Below are 21244 nucleotides of genomic sequence, written 5' to 3'. Positions count from 1 at the left end.
TGCTTGATGATTATAATTTATAATTTATAACCTTGTTTTGTCCTTCTAGTTTAAGCTGTGATGAGTCTCTGACACTAATTAATCTCTCTCCACAGGACTTTATCTATCTCTTCATTGATTGATTGACTGATTGATTCAACAAAAGTGAGTGGATGTCTATACATTTGTCACTGAGAAGGGAGAAGATAAATGGGATTATCGTTCCTCTCCTCAAGTTTCTTACTGTTGAGTAGAAAAGAGCTGCATGTAAACATAATTATGCCACTGTGTTATTGGCAATACAATTAGGTCCAAATACTCCTAATGGTAGTGAATTTCTGATTATTTCCTCCTCAAGGAGAGGACACTGGAAAGTCTTCATCTAAGAAGGGATATTTGAGCTGAACCTTGAGGACCAAGTATTTCCCAGGGACAGAAGCAATTACCTGGAATTTTGGAAAGGAGTGTGAACCAAGGTCCCAAAGTCAAAACTGTGTATCTTGTTCTGAGAACAAAGAAAAAAAGGAGAAAACTTCAGTTTCTCCTGGAGGAAAACTGCTGACAGTAGAAGAACCCCACTCTCCGTGAATCTGTTGCTGATCCAGGCATTAATTATATGACCTGGCCTATGACGGAAGAGCACGGAGCACTTAAAAGACAGACAGCCACGTAAATCCTCCTCCAAGACCATGACCATGACCATGACTGTGCATGCCTCCCAAGTGGCTTTTCAGTCTCTATCCTGCAGATACATAATGTGTCTTCTGGTCATAGGTCCTCTAAGGGATGTAACTTCAACCAACTGGCTCACTTTCTTTGAAGTCCCTGAAATCTGTAGTTAACTTCATAAAGGTCAGTTCATAGTGGAACAACAGGACAAAGTGCTGGAAAGTCTGCATATATCTTTTATATAAAGTTAAAAAGAACAAATTAAGCTATATTTTATGAGCATGAAGAAGTAGTAATTACAACTATTAAAAAAAAAAGAAAGAAAGGGAGTGAGTACCATAGTATATTGTTAAGATATAGCTAGTGGACAGAAAATGAGGGGCCACTGTGAGTTTCTAGGTATTGATAATAGTCGATGTTTTGACCTGGGCAGAGGTTTCATGGGTGCTCATTTTACAATACTTAATAAGCTAAACATTTTTATTGCATGCTTCACAATAAAGAACAAACTCTTGAGACTAAAAGAACCATGTCTTCCCTGTCAATAGAATCCTGGGTGAATTTGGGCACTGTCCCTAATACTCAAACAACAGAGAGCAATGCATGCACACCTATTAAGAGTATTTCCTCTTCCTCTACCTCCCTGGGCTTTTGGCACCCAAAAATGATGTTCCCTTTTTGTGATCCAACGTGCCTCAATTCCTTAGCCAGTCCTGTGAATCCTTTGCATAGACATGGGATCTGATGGTGAAATGTAGTATAGTCCCTGCAATCCCCAGGTCACCCTGTGGCCAATCCTGTTGAGGACTGATACCCACAGCATTGAAGTCCAGGGGATTCTGTTTGCCTTTGGACCCTTTGGACTTTTGCTAAAATGTGCATGAACTATGGAATCAGTCAGAACTGGGTGTCATCAAGACCTACCTCCACTTCCTGGGAAGATGACCTCAAAACTTCAGTTTTTTTCACCTATAAAACAGAGATGATAATACCTACTTCACTATTTTTATTAGAATTATGTGAGGTAACATACACAAAAATGCTCAGTGTCAGCCTTAACAAATGCAACTCATTACCTCCGTTTGTAACTGCCAGGGAGGTTCAGGCCATGGAAATATACCACCCTACCTCTAATGACTGTTACCCCAAGACCCAGTCCTATACTTCTAATAAATCCTGGTGCCCAGCCTCACCATCTGGGACCCCCAGACCACTATATATCATTAGGATCATGGGTGCCTCTTTCCCCAAGTTCCATGTTTTAGTTTCTATTCCTCTTTTGCTAATGCTGCTATGCTCTTCATTCCTGATTGGGTATCCTGGTACCAACTGTGGCCAATGTCATCACCTGAACTTGCTATAAGATTTGGATCCTACCCCTTTGGGTCTCTTCGGATCAGATGTCCACTTGCTATACTTTGTAAAAAAATGTAGGTTGTCTCCAGGCCTCACACTACAAAACTCAACAGTGCAGTTACCCAAAAGAAGCTAAAATGTGTCTTGGTGTGTGTTCCCCTAGGGGCAGACTCTGAGACAAGCCTCTGACAGCAATTAGATTGTTTGGAAGATGATACTAAAAAACACTGGGGAAGGGGTGAGGAAGTCAGCCTGACCAAGGAAGCAATCCAACAGAAGATTAAGGAGCCAGTGAACACCATGGGCGATTGAAGGGCAGATCTTCTCGGGGACCCTAGGAGACAGTATAAAACACAAGTCAGAGTTACCAAGAAGTTTGATCCATCAACTCCATGTCTATCATCGGTTGAGGACTTCTGGGGCATTCACTCTCTGGAACTTCCAAGCCACAGGTTTCCTTAATTAGCAGCTTTGGGAGGATGAGAGTAAATGCTGGGGGGTGTGTATAGGACGTTCAGTTATGCTAATTACACTAGCAGAAGCTAACTGCTACACTCAACTATCATTAACACTGTTCCAGAATCCCACAGGGAAGTTTAAAGATCTATCACATGTGAATGCCCCCCATGTTTTTCCAGAAAAAGAACTCGGATGACAGTCACATAATGGACTTATCTGATCCAGGCTTGTCTCCTGAGCACCTGTGCTCAGCAGTAAGATCACCGAACACGATATTGACTATTTAACCATTAGGAAAGCATTTTAAACTCAATGACTGCTAAGGAACTGCTTTAAATAACTTGGGTGGTATAAATTGTCTCCATTTGTAACAAGGTGAAGTAAGGAAAAACAAAATGAATGCCATCCACCCTGGAAAAATAGTTATCCTCTTTCTCCCTTAATTTTTTCCATAGCATTTAGCCAAGGGATTTCCCCAAAATGACTTTTCCAAGCCATAACCATCTTCGTGATCTAACAGGTGCCAGACTCTTTACATAGGAAATTACAACAACCCAGAAATAGAGGTGGTGGTATTCCTGGTGTAAAGAAGACAAAATTTAAGCAATTTGCCCCACAGAAAGTAATGGTAACACCAGGGTTCAAAAACAAGTTTGTTGCCATTTAGATACCTGTCCTTTCTCCACACTACCTCCAGGGATGAGCTGTTCACAGCTCACGTGACCCTGAAGAAACTGACCAGATAATTATCCCTTGCAGCCTGCCCTGGCTCTGGGCTCTGTTCTCACCGCTCAGGCACTAGGGAGCACTCTGCACCAGCTATGCCTGCTCCCCTCTCCCTCCTCTGGAGCCCTACTCATCAGACAGGTTTTTTCTGTGTGTGTGTGTGTGTGTGTGTGTGTGTGTGTGTGTGTGTGTGTGGGCAGTGAGGAGGCTGGTGCCCTTGTCTAGACATGGTCAACTGACAAAGAATAGCTCTGATCATGCCTCACACACCCTCTCCTCAGTGCATAAAGGCAGGCCAGCCTGGCCACTTTGGGGAACTTGAGAAACTCTGGGCTCCTCTGGTCACGGCGTTCTTGAGGACCCACTACTAGGTGCCAAATGCTTCATCAATCCTCTGCACCTTTCAGTCATTGTTCTTCCATGAGAACTATTCGGGTCCCACTATGGAAGGTGGCGCGTGGAGAAAGAAAGTCATTTAGACAATGGCAGGATCCTAGCACACGCATTCACGTATCATGCTGTCCTCCAACAATGTGTGGCTGGGAACCCAGGCAGGCTTCACCGATGTCAGCTCTTGGTGGCTCGTGCTGGGCCAGGCCTCCTAACCATGTTCATTCCAGCCCAGTGTGCAACACAGGAGACTTAGTGTGAGTGTCCCAGCTTCTCCCCCTAGGTTTTGAGAGCACATGAAATGGGTAGGTGCATATGTAACAGAAGTCACTATATAATATTGAAAATGTCCTTCAAAACAGCAACATTTGGTGGGATAATCCCGACAAAATGTCTTATCTCCAGTATCCCATCCATCCTGATCTTCAGATCCAATGGATCAGTCATTTTCAGTGATTCTTACCACTCCCCACCTGCTCACTGTCCCCAGAATTATCGACAACCAAGCACTGCAGTTTCCATGTCTGTTCTATCTTTTACTGCTGCTAAATCTCACCCCCATGTCTACACACGGCCTGGCCACACTGTTGCTTCTAGTCCCATCTAGTCTGTGAAATCCTGCAACGTACTCCAAGCTTTGGTCACTGCAGCAACATGGACCTCTCCCCTCCATACTCCCAAGCCATCGCTCCCATATGTTTCTCGGCTTGGAGTTCTTCATGTTTGAAATCCAGCCCATCCTCAAAACACATTTCGAATGCCGGCTTCTCTAAGAAAACTTGCCGGATCCCCCATGTGAAAGTGGCCACTCCTCCTTCTGACACCCAAGGCTACTTTATTCCCTATCTCCCTCAAGCCACTTCCCTTCAGCAGCCTTTGTCATAGATGATAGTTCAATTGTTTTTATCTCCTATATTAGAATATAAATTTCTGCTGGACAGGTGGCAAATCCGAGCTTTGTGAAATGTAGAACAAAATGTTAAAGATTGTCCAGTCACGGGGGACCTGGGTGGCTCAGTCAGTTAAGCGTCTGCCTTCAGCTCAGATCATGATCTCAGGGCCCTGGCATCGAGCCCCATGTCGGGCTCCTTGCTCAGTGGGAAGCCTGCTTCTCCCTCTGCCTGCAGCTCCCCTTGCTTGTGCTCTCTCTCAAATAAATAAAAAATCTTTAAAAAAAAAGATTGTCCAGTCATATCCTGTCCACTATTAAATAAAACAATTGAGAGCAAGACAGAGATCACAGAGAGAGACCCAATCCTGCATTTTCCATTTCATCACTCGGCATGCCACCTCTCAACGCCTCCTGCATGGAAGAAGAGGCTCTCCACATCGCATTTTGAAATGGTAAAAGAGTCCTGAGTGACTAATTCCTATAAAGAGATTTGAACGGTAGGGAGGCACTCTGTTCTGTACTTATCACCCTTCTCCTCTTCGGCACACACAACACGGATGAGACCGATTTCATTGTAGTATCATCTATGGTGATACCGTTACATACTAGAGATCATCAAATCATCAATGGAGCACCTAACTGCGCTAGCCACAGTGGCTGCTGAATTAGGTTTATTATCATCTTCACTCCTGACAACACTGCAAGTGAAGTGATTATTCCCTACATACAGCCAAATAAACGAAAGCTTAGAAAGATTAGGTAAATAAGCAAAGATTGACTTACCCATTCCCTAAGACCCATCACTCTGCTATCCACTCCCTTCATGAAAGCTGGTTTATTTTACAGAACTAAGTATAGAAGGGATGTTAAACAGGGCAAGGGAACTCTCACATATCTGTTGAAATAATAAATCGAACCGGAGTGTTCTGTGTGGTTCAGACGCACAGTGGCCCTTTGGAGAGGGTTAGCCACCATTTTCCCTTTACGTTGGGAAGCATAACACGTAAATCTGTGAGAGGATCATCAGACAAGCTAGGTAAGACAGCATCCTATCTATAAATGTGAACATAGCTATTCAGAGAGGCTGGATCAAGTCAGCAGTTAATGAAATGAAGGGCATCAGGAAATGTTGGAATGATGAGCCTTACTTTGCTCTCAGTGTCATCATCACGATCAATTTCAGGTTACTTATGCGTCTCTCTTTCCTTCTTGAACTTCCGTGGAGTCATTCTCACTAACTGTACAATTGGTTGCTATGTCTCTTCTGAAGATGGAAAAGCTTTTCCCGGGAAAGCTGTGATTTCTTCCCTCTTGCACCCTCCCAGGGCTTGCCAGACTGGGGACGTTGTGCCATTGCTGCTTGAATGCAGATGGACATTCCAGTTTGCCTGGGGAAACATTTGCTGCAAAGGGAAAGCTACTGTTCCAGAAAAGGAAACTCGCTGGGCTTAGAGTCAAAACACACAGGAGACTAGATAGAAGCTGGATGACTGGCAAGTTGCTCAACCTTTCTGTGCCTCAGTTTACTTGTCTTTAACATGGGTATTACAGTGCTGACTTTACAGGATATTTGGGGTTAAGGGCCTTGCACGTGGTCTCGGGCAGTGTTATCTAATAAAAATATAATACGAGTCACAAATGGAATTTAACATTTTTTGAATTGCTACCTTAAAAACAACTGAAATTAATGCTGAGAACATACTTTATTTAATCCAATGTATCAAAAATAGCATCATTTTAATGTATAATCACTATAAAACATTACAATCCATTTCTCAGATCCATACCTGAGAAGTAAGTATGTGTTCGGATTAGTCTGGATTCAGCACCCTCCCTGATCGTAGTGCCGCCATCCCACACAGGTTGAGAATGAGCTTTCTCCAAGTCAACACATACAGCCCACGTCCTTAATAATCCGCCTTTCCCACTGTGGTCGGTAACTTTCACACGATCTCCAAACGCGATTGCGTTTCTCTCTTTTTCATCTGGAGGCCTCCCTATAATAGTTCTGATATTTTTTTTTTCCAGTTAGGATTTCATTTAAAAATAAAAACAAAGCAGCTACACATGAGCAAACCATTGGGGAAGGCCTGGCACACGTGCAGCCAATCCGTTGACCAGCACAGACGTGTGTGTAACTGGCAGGTGGGCTCTGGACAGGCATCACTGTGCAAACCTTACTCTGTGAGAAACATCTCCCACTGTTCGCCCAGAACTACCCCAACACTAGGAAATGGGAAACCAGCCGCATTTTGACAAAAGATTAAACTAGGTTATTCTAATATAATGTGTGCATACTGAAAAGTGTGTTAATCTCTTCAATATTTTCACCCCAAATATGCAAAAGGAAAATAGTGACCCAGCTTCCTGGCTGGTTAGCAAAATCCTCTCTGCAGTCAGGAAGACAAGAGAGTTTCATATCCGGGCAGAAGAAGCTACCCACACACCCCAATTTGAAGGTCAGACACAATGAAAAATCTCAAGTTAATGCTTAGACTATGGGGCCCCTGGGTGGCTCAGTCAGTTAAGCATCTGACTCTTGATTTCAGCTCAGGTCATGATCTCAGGGTCGTGAGATCAAGCCCCACATCGGGCTCACGCACTGGGTATGGGGCCTGCTTAAGATTCTCTCTCTCTCCCTCTGCCCCTGCCTCCCTCTCTAATACAGAAACAAAACAAAACAAAATAAAACATGCTTTGACTATGAAAAAAAAACCAGCTTGAGTGAGTGAATCTTTAGTATGTTTTCTATCTCTGTGAGGCATTACATGAAAATTCAGCTCACTTTATTTTAAATGATGGTCGAAGGGCCTAATGCTTTCTTTAATAAATAAAGTCAATATCAAATGAAAAGTAACTTTCGTTTCCAAAGTACGGTCACACTGAAATAAGCAGTGGAGAGGAACGCACAGAACAGAAAGGAAAGAACTGAGTGACGGACAGACAGACAGGAACAGAGAGAGATAACAGCAAGGTGCTTTCACACATTGGCATACATGTGTGTAAATTCAGTTATGTTTGTATTTACATGTGTGCAGACATGCATATATGTATATTTATACACACAAGGTTTGTTTCTGTTATCTGTTTTTAATCTTCTAGAGGGATAGCTCTTGCTTTCTTATCATTTAGAAGTCCTATTTTGTACTTATCCAAAGAGGCTTTTAGACTGATTCAGAGCTACGAGTGATGGCGGATGAATGAGAAGGGTCAAGTTCATGCCTATGTAGGCACTGATAATTATGTCATGATGAGCACACCATGCCTGCAATCTTAAAGCGGTGTTAATTGCAAGATCATTATTCCAGAGATACTTAAATGTGAGTCAATGTGCATCTCAAATTGATGAAAGGAGGAATTTCCCTTCTTTGAACTTCTTTAGAGCATGGGTGGCATACCTGTCATATCTGTTTTATATGTAAACCCCCTATGGTGCTTCTAAAAAAAATTCTTTTCCTGGAATCATAATGTAGTAGAAATCTCCAGGCTCTAGAGTCCTGTACTAGCTCTGAGTCCTTTAGGCAATTCTACTTAATAGTGTTAATGTGTAGGTATCTAAAAACAGTACATATAAATCATTGAATTCGATTCCTAGCACATGGTAAGCATTACAAATGATTAGCTTATTGGAAAAAAAATAATTGATGATAGAACTAAGGAAGAGGGAGAGGAAGCCCTCCGTCTTTCCATCCTCCTCCCATCACCTTGTGTTGGTACATGAGATGCAGAGAGGCTGGATAGTATTTGCTTTCCTTCAGTTACCCCAAAGGTAAGCAGAACAATAATGTGATCAATTAGTCAGGCCTGAGCAGTCCTTACACAGACTTCGAACCCAAACCACAGGTGACTTGTGGGTCTTTTTACCTGATGAAAAGGAAGAACAGAATGTGGTTAACACGGGAGGAGAGTTGTATGCCATCCTCTAGAAGTTTCTGACGTCTGTGGATTACGGTCCAACAGTGCCCAGTAGCAAACACATGACACCAGGAAACTACAGGACAGGATAAAGGAACAAAGAAAGGTCACTTTTTTTGGTTAAAAAACCCAAATAAACAACCGTTCTTCCTCCCCCAGCTTTCTGATGTAATCCAATTTAATGAGGTGTAGAAATCCAGAGCTCTTGGAAATTTTAAAGCAATTACAACATAAATGACTCCAAAGTAAGATGATCTTATTATGGTGAGGCCATAAAATGTTAACTTCCGAATGTCGGGAAAGCAGAATGGTTTTTGGCTGGTGTGTCAAAATTTATGGGAGGTTTGTGGAACTGTCGGCACGTGATTACCCTCGGAGGATAGTTTATTGCACCAAATGCAGCATCTCATTTGGGACTGTTTTTCATATTATTATTAAAGAGGGTGGGCACCTGTTTCCATGCATCCTGAAAAGTTTCTTTCAGAATGGTGCACAATTTGGCGGAGGGGAAAAAAGAGACGATTTCAGTTTCTGTTGATAAATTGGGCCAAAAGGTCCTGTGAAAACACCTATCAGCCATGCTGCCCTCCACTTGGTTGTACTAACACCGTGGTTCTCAAAGTGTGGTTCCTAGAAGCACCAGCACCACATGGGAACGTATTAGAAAACAAACATTGCTTGGTCTTAGCCCCAGATTTGCTGACTAGGAAACTGAATTTGTTTTAACATAACCCCCAGGGGATTTGGATACACACTCAAGGCTGTGAACTAATACCATAAGATTGACCTTGTTACTGGACCCATCAGCCTCCTTTCAATGTAGGACTAGACTACTGGTGCCCCCCCCCCACACACACACATGCCCAGTACAGTCTGAAGTCACCTCTGCCTCAAAGCCCACAGCATTTAGGGAGTACTGGCGCCCCACATCAAAACCAGTCTCAACTCCCAAGACTACCTATTGCAGCTCTGACCTTGTGGCCCATGATTGGTCATTGGTCAGTCCACAAAGTATGTATTGAGCACCTACTGCATGCCAGACCTCCCTCTAGGCATTGAGGTTGGAGTAGTAAACGAGGCAATCGAGAGTCTGGCTCCCATGGTACATACATTCCAGGGGAGAGAAGACAAGGGATGCTGGACCCCTGCCTCTCTCATGAGACAAAATCATTTTTGAATAACCTGGCATTTTACAGATATTTGCTGAACACCAACTCTGTGCCAGGCCCTGAGGAAACCAGTCACTGGGTGGAATGGCAATGCCCCTCGAGGAACTCACACAGTCTGCAGAATGCATTTATGAATCAAGCTGATTTGTGTTTCAACAGATAGAAGGAAGCCTCAGTCTCCTGGGGCCATTCAGCAGACTCTGCAGAAGCTGGTGATGAAGGAGTTTCCAATGTACCATGAAACAGAACCTGAACTTCTTTAGAGAATGTTCTCCAGAGATGACAGTTGTTCTGGTAACAGGATCTCTAACTGACCTCCTATGTCTGAGGTTTCCTCTGCTGCCCACACCAGAGCCCTTGTTGCCATAAAGCCTGGGGCCTCCCTTCCCTTTGCCATATGCCCTCCAAACCCACCTGCTACGAGACCGAGTCTGGAATTTTCACCTTGGATCTGGCTGCCTGCTGACTGGTCTCCCACATACTACCTGCTGTACCTCCCAGGCTGCTCAGGGAAGGGGGGTTGTCACCCCTATGTTGGGGTGCCACCATAACCCCCAAGAGGTCTCCCACACAGCGCACTGCACTTGAATTTCTGTTATCTACTTGCTTTCTGTTTTCCTTGGCTTCTAAGAACACACACTCCAGTGTGACCGTCCCCGCTGTGGTCTATACCAGGGGCAGGGGTTAGTCTGGATTCAGTGATGTGCTGGTAAATATTTGACAACAGCTCTCCAGGAAAAGGAAAAAAAAGTCCCAATTTGTAGCATTTGCAGGGTTTTGTGCTGTAGAAACTCCCACTGTGGACTGTTTCAAGTGCCCACAAGAGAATTGGGGAAGGAGAGAGCATTCAGCCTCGGAGCAGCAAGCCTCAGCACACCACCGATCTGCCCTGATACACAGCAATTAACCTTTTTTTTTTTTTTTTTTTTTTGCCTTTACATACCAAGTCAGAAGGCACACAACACTGTTTCCTGAGGAAAATACCTCCGCTGGGTTTTTTCTTTCTTTCTGAGATTATAAAATGCATAGCTGTTTCTGCTGAGGGAGAAGACCCAAGCTGGTATTACTTACAGTCCAGGAACTATATTAACTGAATGTTCGTTTAGATCTTTACTTGATGTTCTTGTTCACTGATGGTGTTGACATGCTGGTGTTCAGATTACCCCTGACACGGGTTTGTAAGCCCTGCAGAAGACTTTAAACTTTGAGTTCCCTTTTACTCAAAAGTCTGGGTAATGTGAGCAGGGAAGGGCAGTCCTTAGGAGAAGCAGGAAGGAAGTACATGCTGGACATTCCCTTCCAGAAGTCCTACAGGGACTATTAACGATAATTTTGTCATTGGGTCCAGTATGTCCTTGGTGATGGAGGCAGCAGACTCATAATTCAGATGTTATCAGATCGAGTTTATAAGAATGAATGCATTTCTCAGAGATGCAATCATGGTCATGGACCAGAGCCAGAGCTTTGAAGGAAAGTATTAAGACTACTTAATATTCCGAAAGGAAGGATATGATTTTACAATGGAGAAATCCTACAGACTCTGTCTTAACCAAATAATCAAACATCACTAACAGTGAGACCACCTGACTTAGGTGTCCCTTGATGTGATTAACAGCATATGACTTGCCTCGTAAAGTAGTCTTGCCAAAGATGTCTAAGCTGAATGTGATGCAATACACAGATGCGTTCAGATTGTGGAACATTCCACAAGACAACTGGTCTGGATTCTTCAAGAAATGTCAAAGTAAGAAAAGCAGGCATTAAAAAGAGATTTAATCACAGATAATGCCTGGAACCTGGATTGGAAAAAAAACATAAAACAAAACAGCTAGAAGACATTTTTGAGATAATTTGGAAACTGGAATATGAATTATATATTAAATGGTATTATGGAACAATTGCTAATTTTCTTGGGTCTGACAACAGTATAGTGGTTATAATGGAGATGCTCTCATTCTTACGAGACACTTGCTGGAATACTAAGGGAATAAAACATCAAGATGTCCATGAATGTTTCAGCACCCCCCCCCCAAAAAAAACACTGAATTTCTCTATTTCGAGTTCCCTTCTACTCTCGCTATCTAAATGGAGAGACAAAGTTAAATCCTGCATGTTAGTAACAACTGGTGAATTGAAGTGACTGAGCATGGGTGTTCACTTCATTATTTTTTAAATATCTTATTTTGAAATCATTATCATGGTACTATTTTTTAACCTCTCTGTAGGTTTAAAATTTTCCAAGGTCAAAATATGAAGAACTTTGATTTCCCCAGGGAAGCCTTTCTCTAGGTAGAGTTGGGCTCTCCACGCACACAGCACCTGGTATTTATTCTTTAAGGATGGTGTCATGGTGGAAAGCTCACATTTAGCCCCATTAGAACACAAACTCAAGTAGTACAAAGAGTTAGTTTTCTTACTCACTGTGCCCTCAGTGTTCAGAACAGTGTCTGGCCCAAAGTGAACACTCAGTATGGTCGGATCATTGAATACATAACATTACCTTTTCAGATAGCAGCCCTGTGTTCGATAATGGTACAGACACTGTCCCTAATCAACACCAGAACCTTTCTGGCTGACTTAGATCAACTTGAAAAGAAAGAAAATTAAGAGTCAAACACAAGACTTTAAAAGGTTTTGTTTTCCTCAAACAGACAAAAAAACAAAACATTGGCTACTGCAACTCTCACAAAAGTCCATGAGGCAATCAAGCTCTCTTCCTGAGGTCTCCAAAATATTTGCCCCAACCAAAGCATGAGCTAAGACCTATATAGGGAACACTGATTTATAAATAAACACATGTTTTTTTTTTCTTTGATTAATGGATAAACAGATTTTCAATGCAACTTCAGAGAAGATAAAATATCTTTTAAAATTATTAAAAGGAGACAAAGTTCTAGGTGGATATTGCATTTAAGAGATTGAAGGAAAGTTTAAAGTTATTTGTTCAGCAGTTCTCAAAGTGGAGCCCAGGGGTCCCTCAGAGTTGCCATGAGGGCTGCCTCAGGTTGAAGATGAGAGGGCTGTGGGCACCCACACCCCATTCAGGCAAAGCAGCTTTCCTTTTAGGTTTTACATACTGTGCTTCCATATGAGATTCTCTGTGAGGAAAGTATTCTAGCGCCAATACAAAGAGAAAGTTTTAAAGCCTCTGCGGTGACCAAGGCAAGCTGCCCCAAGATGGACCCCTTTGGCATGGACATTATTTTGAGTTAAAAGCAATCCAAGCCCAGCAGATTCAGGAGAAGCTCTTTACCTCCCCCTCAACTGCCTCCTTGTACCAGGAAGAGAGCTATTAACCAAGATCCTCTTCACCTAGGAAACCAAAGAAACTTATCTGCACAATAAGGCAACCTTTGTTTTCCAAACATCTCCTTTTACCTTCCTGCTAATGGTCTTTCTCCCCTTTGTATTCTCAGGCCCCTACCCCACTCTTTAGCTGAGGTGCCTCAGGATATTTGGAATTTCCCTGTCTGTGTGGATTCCCTTTACATAGACCATTCAAGTTGATTTTTTCCTGTTAAAGTACCTCACGTCAATTTGATCCTTAGTCCAGCCAGAAGGACCTTAAAGGTAGAGGAAATCTTCTTCCCCAAAACTACCAATCTGTATCACTTCCTCTGACACACTCATCTCAGCCAGTCCAAGACATGGAATAGTCAACTTCTCTCCTAATACATCTGTTTAAGGTGATCAAGCTGCACTCCATTATCTGGCTATTAAGTTCTCCCTATATTAATAGAAAATCTGCCTTCTTGAAGCTGTAATCCATCCACCTTAGCTCTGTATACTGAGGACAATCGAACAAGTCTAATCCTTGTCTATGACAGTCCCTGGGAGAACCAAAGGCAGATTTCATGACCATGTAGATCTGTAGGTCTCTGTGTTGGCTTTGAGTTAATGCTCACCCCCCAGCTCTGTCCCTGCAGACCCTTTTGTCTACATATTCTTTCTTTCAACAAACTCTTATTTAGGTATTTTACTAAGCACACACATTCTTCTTTAGCCACGGTCCCTATTACTCCGCCCCTTTACTCCCAACATTCTTTCTCTGAATATAGGCGGGTATTTATCATTAAAAAAAAATGTTGGCATCATGAACACGATCCACCCCATACCACCTCCATACACACACTGCTATAATCAAATAAAGTGAGTCTGAAATCCCTTCTGACAGATTTAGTGGTCCTTTTAACACAGCCTTGCTCTGTTTGGACTTCAGACAAAACCAGAAATATAACACTGCAACTACTGGTTCTTCTGTTACCTGCTGTCTTTTGGGTGATTACATCAGAGATGTGTATTGTCTGCATTGTTTCCGAAGCTGCTGTAGAAGAACTCAATGCTCTAGGAGTCAAGCCTCAGCTTGTTTACAGGAAGAGCGTCTCATCATGAACTCTCGACACCCCCGGGTGGTTTCCCGAGTGTTTTCACAAATCCTTGTTACACTTCTACCACAAACTGGTAAAACAGGAATTAGGTGTATGCTGCATGACGGGTTGGCACAGTATATAATGTTTGAGATCGAAATTCATCTTATTTACTTATTTCAATACTCTTCGCCATACTGGCATGATTTGTCAATTCTGGAAGACAATAATGGTCTTGCAATTCACCTTTAAACAGATTGTTGAATTTTTAGTCATTATGATATAATTTTGATAATGAAACTGATTTTTAAAAATAAGGCATTAAGAAATATTTTAGGAAACCAGAGGAGCCTGGGTGGCACAGTTGGTTAAGCATCTGACTCTTGGCTTTGGCTCAGGTCATGATCTCAGGGTCATGAGACTGAACCCTACTTTGGGCTCCGTGCTCAACATGGAGTTTGCTTGGGATTCTTTTTCCCTCTCCCTTTGCCATTCTCCACTGAGTGCTCTCTCTCTCTCTCTCTCAAATAAATAAACCTTTTTTAAAAAAAAGAAATATTTTAGGAAATCAAACTTAGACCTCAACATGTAAATTTTTTTAGCAGAACAACACAAAAATAATCAGTTTCCCAATGTAGGTTGGGTGTCTTTCTGGAGCAGAGTCTAGGATTGAGTGTATCTAGTTTAGGGGACGAGGTTTAGGTACATAGCTAATAAAAAGGAACATTATTAAGCCAACTGCCACCAGCTTAACACAACAGGGAAGTTCTAAGTTGTAAAACACACATTTCAGAATTATTCCCACCAAGAGTGAGAGGGCTGGGGTGTGTACACCCAGAGTCATTCGAACATCGATTAGGAGTATCCCCATGAAAAAGACTGTAGTGCCAGGAATTTCCTGGTCTGTGCTGCTGGCCAGAGTAGGTTCTCCCGGCCTGAGCACAGCCCTCAAAAATGCAGTTGCTGGTCACTGCAAGTCAGCCTGCCTCTCAGGTTGAGCAGGGACACCAACAGTATGTGCTACAAGCCCATTTATTTTCAAATGAGGAAGAGATTGAAAAATAAAGGAAGAAATAAATTAAAAACACACTCACAAATATATACTTTTATATACACATATATATGCATGTGTCTCTCTCTAGATATATCTAGATAGATAGACATCTATCTAGATAGATAAATATAGTCATATATAGACGCAAATAAAGGTCAGACTGAACATCTACTCTCTAGTTTCTGTATAGTTCAGAAAAGCCACGGTACCGCAGTGATAAGTAATATTTTATTTTTTAATTTATTTTTTATATTAACAGATACCGTATCATTCGTTTCAGAGGTAGGATTCAGTGATTCATCAGTTGCGTACAATACCCAGTGCCCATTACTTCAAGTGCCTTTCCTCCATGCTCACCTTATCTAGATGAACTGCTCAATACTACCTTGTGGTATTAATTGGAGAGCCATCATTTAGAGTTTGATTTGGCTTCCCAATAGGTCTAAACCATTCCTCTGAAGTTAACGAAGGGGTACTTCCCACATCGCAGGCTATACGGAGAACTAAGAGCCATCCCCTCCTACACCACTGTATAAATGAGTTTCATTAGATTCCATTCTTTCTGATACCTACGGGAGGCATCAGTGCAAGAGGAACACAGGTTCCCGAAGTTCCGAGGGGAACTCCTAATGATATGCCTGATACTCAGCCCCTGCCATGCTTCAAGTACCTACTTCTAGGATTATCTGTTCTGCTATAAAAGCTCACTCCTTGAACCTTATCCCTTTGAGCTCAGGGCAGCATCCTATCCTTAATGAGGGTCAATTTCAGAGATCCGGATGTGGCAATGAAACTAACAGCAATCAGCCGACTGGCTGGTCTGCCCTTCCAGTAATTAGCCTCCTGCCTCTTTCCTGTGCCCTTGCAGTCCACGTCTATGCCCTCCTACTCCACGTCCACGCCTTCCTACTCACACCTGTCTTTTCCCCTGGGCCTGATCCCCTGACTTTAAACGCAGCACAATACCTCAGTTTCTCTTTCTCTTGGCAGGAACTGCTGTCTGTCCACTCCCTCCTCCTCCTAGCCTAGAAACTGAGACCCTGCTAAATCTAGCCAGGCACTGCTCTCCATGCCCGCCTGGCTTTCTTCTATTTCTAGACCTCCAAGTCCCAGCTCTCTGTCTGGCACCTCTACCTGGCTTTCTTGAACCCCATCTTTCCTCTCAACAAAGAACTCAAGGTGGTTCCTGTTTCAGGTTCCAACACATCACACCTGCCCCAGGATCCAAGGCCCAGGGCAGCAGGTGATCAGCAACCAGCAGGTACGAAGAAGGTTCAGCGCAAGAAAAAACAGAAACCAGCCGATATGGAGACCAGCTACGTAAAACAGCATCCACCATGGATGCATTTGCGCCCCTTTCAGCCTTGGAATAGAGTACCTTTCAGAGAGACACACACTAGCAGACGCTCGGGGTGAGAAGCTAGGATATGACTGCTGTAGGCACCTACTTTGCATTTGACTTTTATCCCTGGAGTTAATATGCCTGGATAAAAATAGATTTTCTTTTGCGAGCTTTACCTTGATGGCATATGTTCATCATTAGAGCTCTTAAAAACATGAAATTTTATTTCTTTTATCTAAGAGCAGAAAATGCCCCAAAGCTCAAACTCAGTGAAATAAACGTTATATTTTACTTTTATCTAAAAAATTCATCTGCTCGTCAACCTAATTGTCACAACACAGTGGGACAAAATGAAGAGTCCAATTTTGATACATGACTAAGTGAGACCTAAAGGACTTTAAGAAAGAGACCAGAGGCCAGCTAGCGAGGCTGGAAAATACTCTTAGCCAGAATGCTGGAGTCCCTGCTCACCTGCTTTGGCCCCAAGGGAGCAGCAGGAAGTAAAGACCTTCAGCCTGAAGTCTGTGCTGGCAAATTCCTCAGCAAAACTGGTTCTCACCTGACTATTTCCAGGCAACTCAACCCCCCCAGCAGGTCTAATGTGGAGTTCTCATTGCTGCTCCAAGCGGTGCATGATGTGGCTGGCGAGGCCTCGGGCACATCTGTGCCCTGTGAGCCACACCTCCCTGTCACGCACCATGGTGCTTTCCTCACTCCTGACGTCCTCTAGGTCCCTCCTGGGATGGGTTCTGGGCCTGAATCCATTTTCTTTCTCTACAGCCTGGGCATATGACCTGTTGTTTGCTAAGTCCTCTTCCTGAGAGCTAGAATCTTCTCCATGCTTGTCCTTTACCAGCTTCTTAAACCCCCTACCCTCACTCCTCTTCCTCTCTTTCTCATACACACACACACACACACACACACACACACACACACAGACACACACACACCACTCCCAGGTGCTGGCTATCTCAAAAGAGACAGACCAACTGGAAACACAGTGCAGGCATCCAGCCATGCTCTGCCCCTGAGCATCATCATTTCCAGTAGGTTCTTTATCCCAAATACCATATTCTTGACTTGTTTCCCTGAAATCTAACTTGAGCTCAACTTACAGTCCACTTCTGTGCCTCCCTGGATACTATAATTGTGACTGTTCGCTACCAGTCACCAGCCAGCCTTAGAGCCAGGCCAGTTCCTGGAGCTGGCTTCTCATTCCTGCTTCTTCCCATCCATCACTAATGAGATTCCAGAATGCCTTATGGATAAACCCACATGCATTACAGCTGCAGCTTGCCTATCGTTCTAACCTTCCCAAGAGCCGGATAGGACATGAGAGAAACATTCTGATCTGTTTTACCGATGACAAAACCAAGGTATAGGGAATAGTTCAAGATGCCCAAGGCCATCCATTGGGAATATGTGACTACAAACTGGTGTCAGAAAAATTAATCACTTTCAGCAATTTTTTTTTCCAGCGATTTTTTTTTTTTCCAGAGCCACCTGGGTCCTCAAAATCAGTAGGAGTGCAAAGCCTTCCCACTAGCAAAACCCATAGACCACCAATTTCTATTAAGTATTTATGGTGGAATAAAGTCTGCCCCAAGCAGGCAGCCGAATCATATGCAGAACCAGTTTAATTTAAGTTGGTTTATATCTTCTTGCCCATCAATATCACTATTTCTAGGAAATATAAATCCATATATTGGCACTGACTTGTGTTCATTCCTAATGGCAAGTTGGAGAAAAATGGCTGAAAAGAGCTCTATTTCATTTTTTAATTATGAAGCAAAAGTGACAGTTCATCTGGAACGTTGTCAAGCCCAGGATAAAAAGATGATCGAGATCTGGTTTCTAAAAACATTTCTGAAGGGGAAAAAAAAAAAGCTTATTCTGAAACATACAAAGGCTGAATTAAAGGCCAAGAGTTGTGTAGCCATTTTCCCCAAGGGAAAAGGCTTTGGTTTTGTTTGCTCTACTTGCACATTTGCATGACACAAAAATAGGACACAAATATTTGTTGCTTCCTGACCAAAGATTTGGGAGCCGAAAGATCTAATGTTTAATGGCGTGGTAACAGCCATGAGATATAGAAGCAGAGATGCGTTTTGTGGTTTTGTACCTAGCTTTGCTGCTGATACTCAGATAAAAGTCTCTTAGCTATGGTGCAGGACACATTTCGTCTACCAGTTACCACTTCTGAAATAAGGAGTGGTCTGAGAAGGACTCTTGCCTGTGGTGGGTACCATGCTCTAGTCTTTGTTTAAGACAATGACAGCAAAAAGTAGTTGCCTTCAAGAAACTCGGAGCTTTGGAGGACAGAAAACAAGAAGCCAGATGGATCACTGAGGCATGCGGTGAGTGCAGGAACAAGACTGAGCCAGGGCATGGAAGGCTTCTAAGGAAAGTGCGCCCCCAGCCACAGGGGCCAGGGAAAGCGTTGGAGGAGGTGAGCCCTGCACAACTTTTCCACTTTTCCTTGATATCTCCCTACATGCAGGTTACAAAAGATGTTATTGAAAGCTGCTTCCAGCTACGAGGGGGCATGATGCAAAAATTTGATCATGGCGGCCCAACAGCTTAATTGTAGAAGACCAGTCCCAGTGCAAGGATGAATGCGCCATTTTCAGATGCCACTTCTTAAAAATGCAAATGTAAAAATACTGACCAGGCAGAAAGGGAGGCAGACAGAAATGCAAAGGATTCTCAGAGTGAAAGGTATGTAGGTTTTCTATAACCTCCGTTAAAGCAGAGCTGTGGCTGTTCATTTCCCAGACTCCTTAAAAAAGAGAGAGAGAGAGAGAAAGGGAGAGAGAGATCCCTTTAATCTTTGGAACAAAGTTTGCAATTTAGAGGTCAGGATAGAAAAAGGGTCCAGAAGGAAAGCTGAAGTCTTACACTGCTAAAGAGAATCTGCCTACTCTCAGGATACAAACGCACCCCTCTTTAGAGCCCCTTTCATTAATATATGTGTGAATCTGAATAAGCCACAATAATAGGATTTATTATGTTTCCTGTATACACACCACGCTGTACAGTTGCAGAAATGGTACAAGGATTGCGGGGATCCGCCGTGGGTTGCAGCGGGCAGTATGTCTATCTACAGCCAACTATATCCATAGCATGTGTTGTCTATTGGTCAGACATCAAATGTGGTTTTCTGTGAACAGATTCTGCTGCTTCTACAACACAGATAATAATGGCAATGACACAATTCCCTGATTTTCAAGACATTTTATGTCAATCGTATGAGCTGTATCTTACAACAATCTCAAGCGGACAGCACAGACACGACTAACTGAATCCCCTAAAGCAAGGTGATTTGGCTGAGGTCGGGGATCAGTGATGGCAGTAAAACTAGCCTCTTAATAGGAAACCTAAAGATAGTTTGACCAGAGTTATCCCTAGACTTTGCTTGGGGGTTGCTAATAGGTGAGAAGTTCAAATTCACAGCCCTTGCCGGAGACAAAAGAAAAGAAAAAGCAACAAAACACCAAAAAACAAAAACAAAAAACAGCCTCCAATATATAGTTTCCTTACCTTATTTTTTTTTCCCCTTTCAAGAATGTCTACTCACTCAAGTAAGCCTAAATTTGTAATGATTGATTTTGGAATTTTTAGTCCATTGGTATGTTTTCCTCTCCCTCATTTTTTAAAATAATAACTTTAGGGCCTGGGTGGTAGAGTTGGTTAAGGGGCCGACTCTTGGTTTGGGCTCAGGTCATGGTCTCAGGGTCGTGAGATTGAGCTCCATGTTGGGCTTCGTACTCAGCTCGGAGTCTGCTTGAGATTCTCTCTCCCTCTCCCTCTGCCCCTTCCCCTGCTCGTGCTCTCCCCCTCTCTCTTGCCCAAAATAAGTAAATCCCTTAAAAAATAAATAAAGTAACAATTTTTTTGAAATATAATCCACACACCATAACACTCACCTAATAAAAATGTACAATTCAATAGTTTTATATATTATACGATTTGAAGTGTACAATTCAGTGGTTTCTCGTATATTCATAGAACTGTGCAACCACCACCAAAACATCTTTAGAACATATTTTACCCCTAGAAGAATTCCTATAGCTGTTAGCAATCTATTTTTCTCCACTCTTTCCCATCATCCCTGGAAAATCACTGATCTGCTTCCTGTCTCAATGAATTTGCCCATTATGGACATTTCATAAAAATGGAATCATCTAGTATGTGCCCTTTTGTGACTGGCTTCTTTCACTTAGCATGATGTTTTCAAGGTTCATCTACATGTAGACTATTCCTTTTCTCTGCCGAATAATATTTTACCATATGGATACACCACTTTGATTTATCCATCCATCAACTGGTAGACATTCTGATTGTTTCTACTTTTGACTATTATGAAAAAAGACTATGAACATTCAAGTACAGCTCTTACTGTGGACTTATGTATCCATTTCTCTTGGGTATATCACCAGGAGTGGAATTATGGGATCATATGATAATTCTCTGTTTAACATTTAATGAATTGCCAGACTGTTTTCCAAAGTGGTTGTGAATTTTAAACTCCCAACCACAGCATATAAAGATTCCAATTTCCCCGTATCCCTGACAACACTTAGTATTATTTTGTTTTTATTAAAGCCATCCTAGTAGGTATAAGGTGGTATCTCAGTGTGATCCCTGAATTTGTAAAAGTCTACTGAAAATATGAACACTAATAGGGTATTTATGAACAATAGTAATTACTGTTAATGTTCGTTGGTTTGGTGATGATAGCAGGAATGTGCTCCAAACTAATGGAAGGCAGGATAGGGTTAGGAAGGACAGTCTAGATGAAGCAAGTCTAACTATGAGTTATAATTGTTGAAGCTGGAAAATAAGCATGTGGACATTTATTATGCTGCTTTTTTCCATGTTTGGAATTTTTTATTTAAAGAAGTTTTTCCTTTTAAGTTTACTGCA

General features: G+C 42.5%; 1 protein-coding gene across 1 annotated transcript in view; it reads right to left on the bottom strand.

Moving 5' to 3' along the window:
• Positions 1–13918, bottom strand: part of LOC148109731 (uncharacterized) — a 192560-nt gene extending 178642 nt beyond the window's left edge. The window contains exons 1-2 of the mRNA XM_087863221.1: positions 13820–13918; positions 8336–8462 (exon numbers count right to left, since the gene is read on the bottom strand). Of these exons, the coding sequence (XP_087719347.1) occupies positions 8336–8462; positions 13820–13865 (173 nt within the window). The 5' untranslated portion in view covers positions 13866–13918. The remainder of the gene's footprint in view (positions 1–8335; positions 8463–13819) is intronic.
• Positions 13919–21244: the final 7326 nt, after the last annotated feature.

Source organism: Ursus americanus, chromosome 7 (assembly GCF_024610735.1).
Source record: "Ursus americanus isolate L20-20 chromosome 7, mUrsAme1.1.p, whole genome shotgun sequence".
Lineage (NCBI taxonomy): Eukaryota > Metazoa > Chordata > Mammalia > Carnivora > Ursidae > Ursus > Ursus americanus.
The sequence above is the reverse complement of the archived record's forward strand: the minus strand, read 5'-3'. Positions and strand labels throughout refer to the sequence as shown.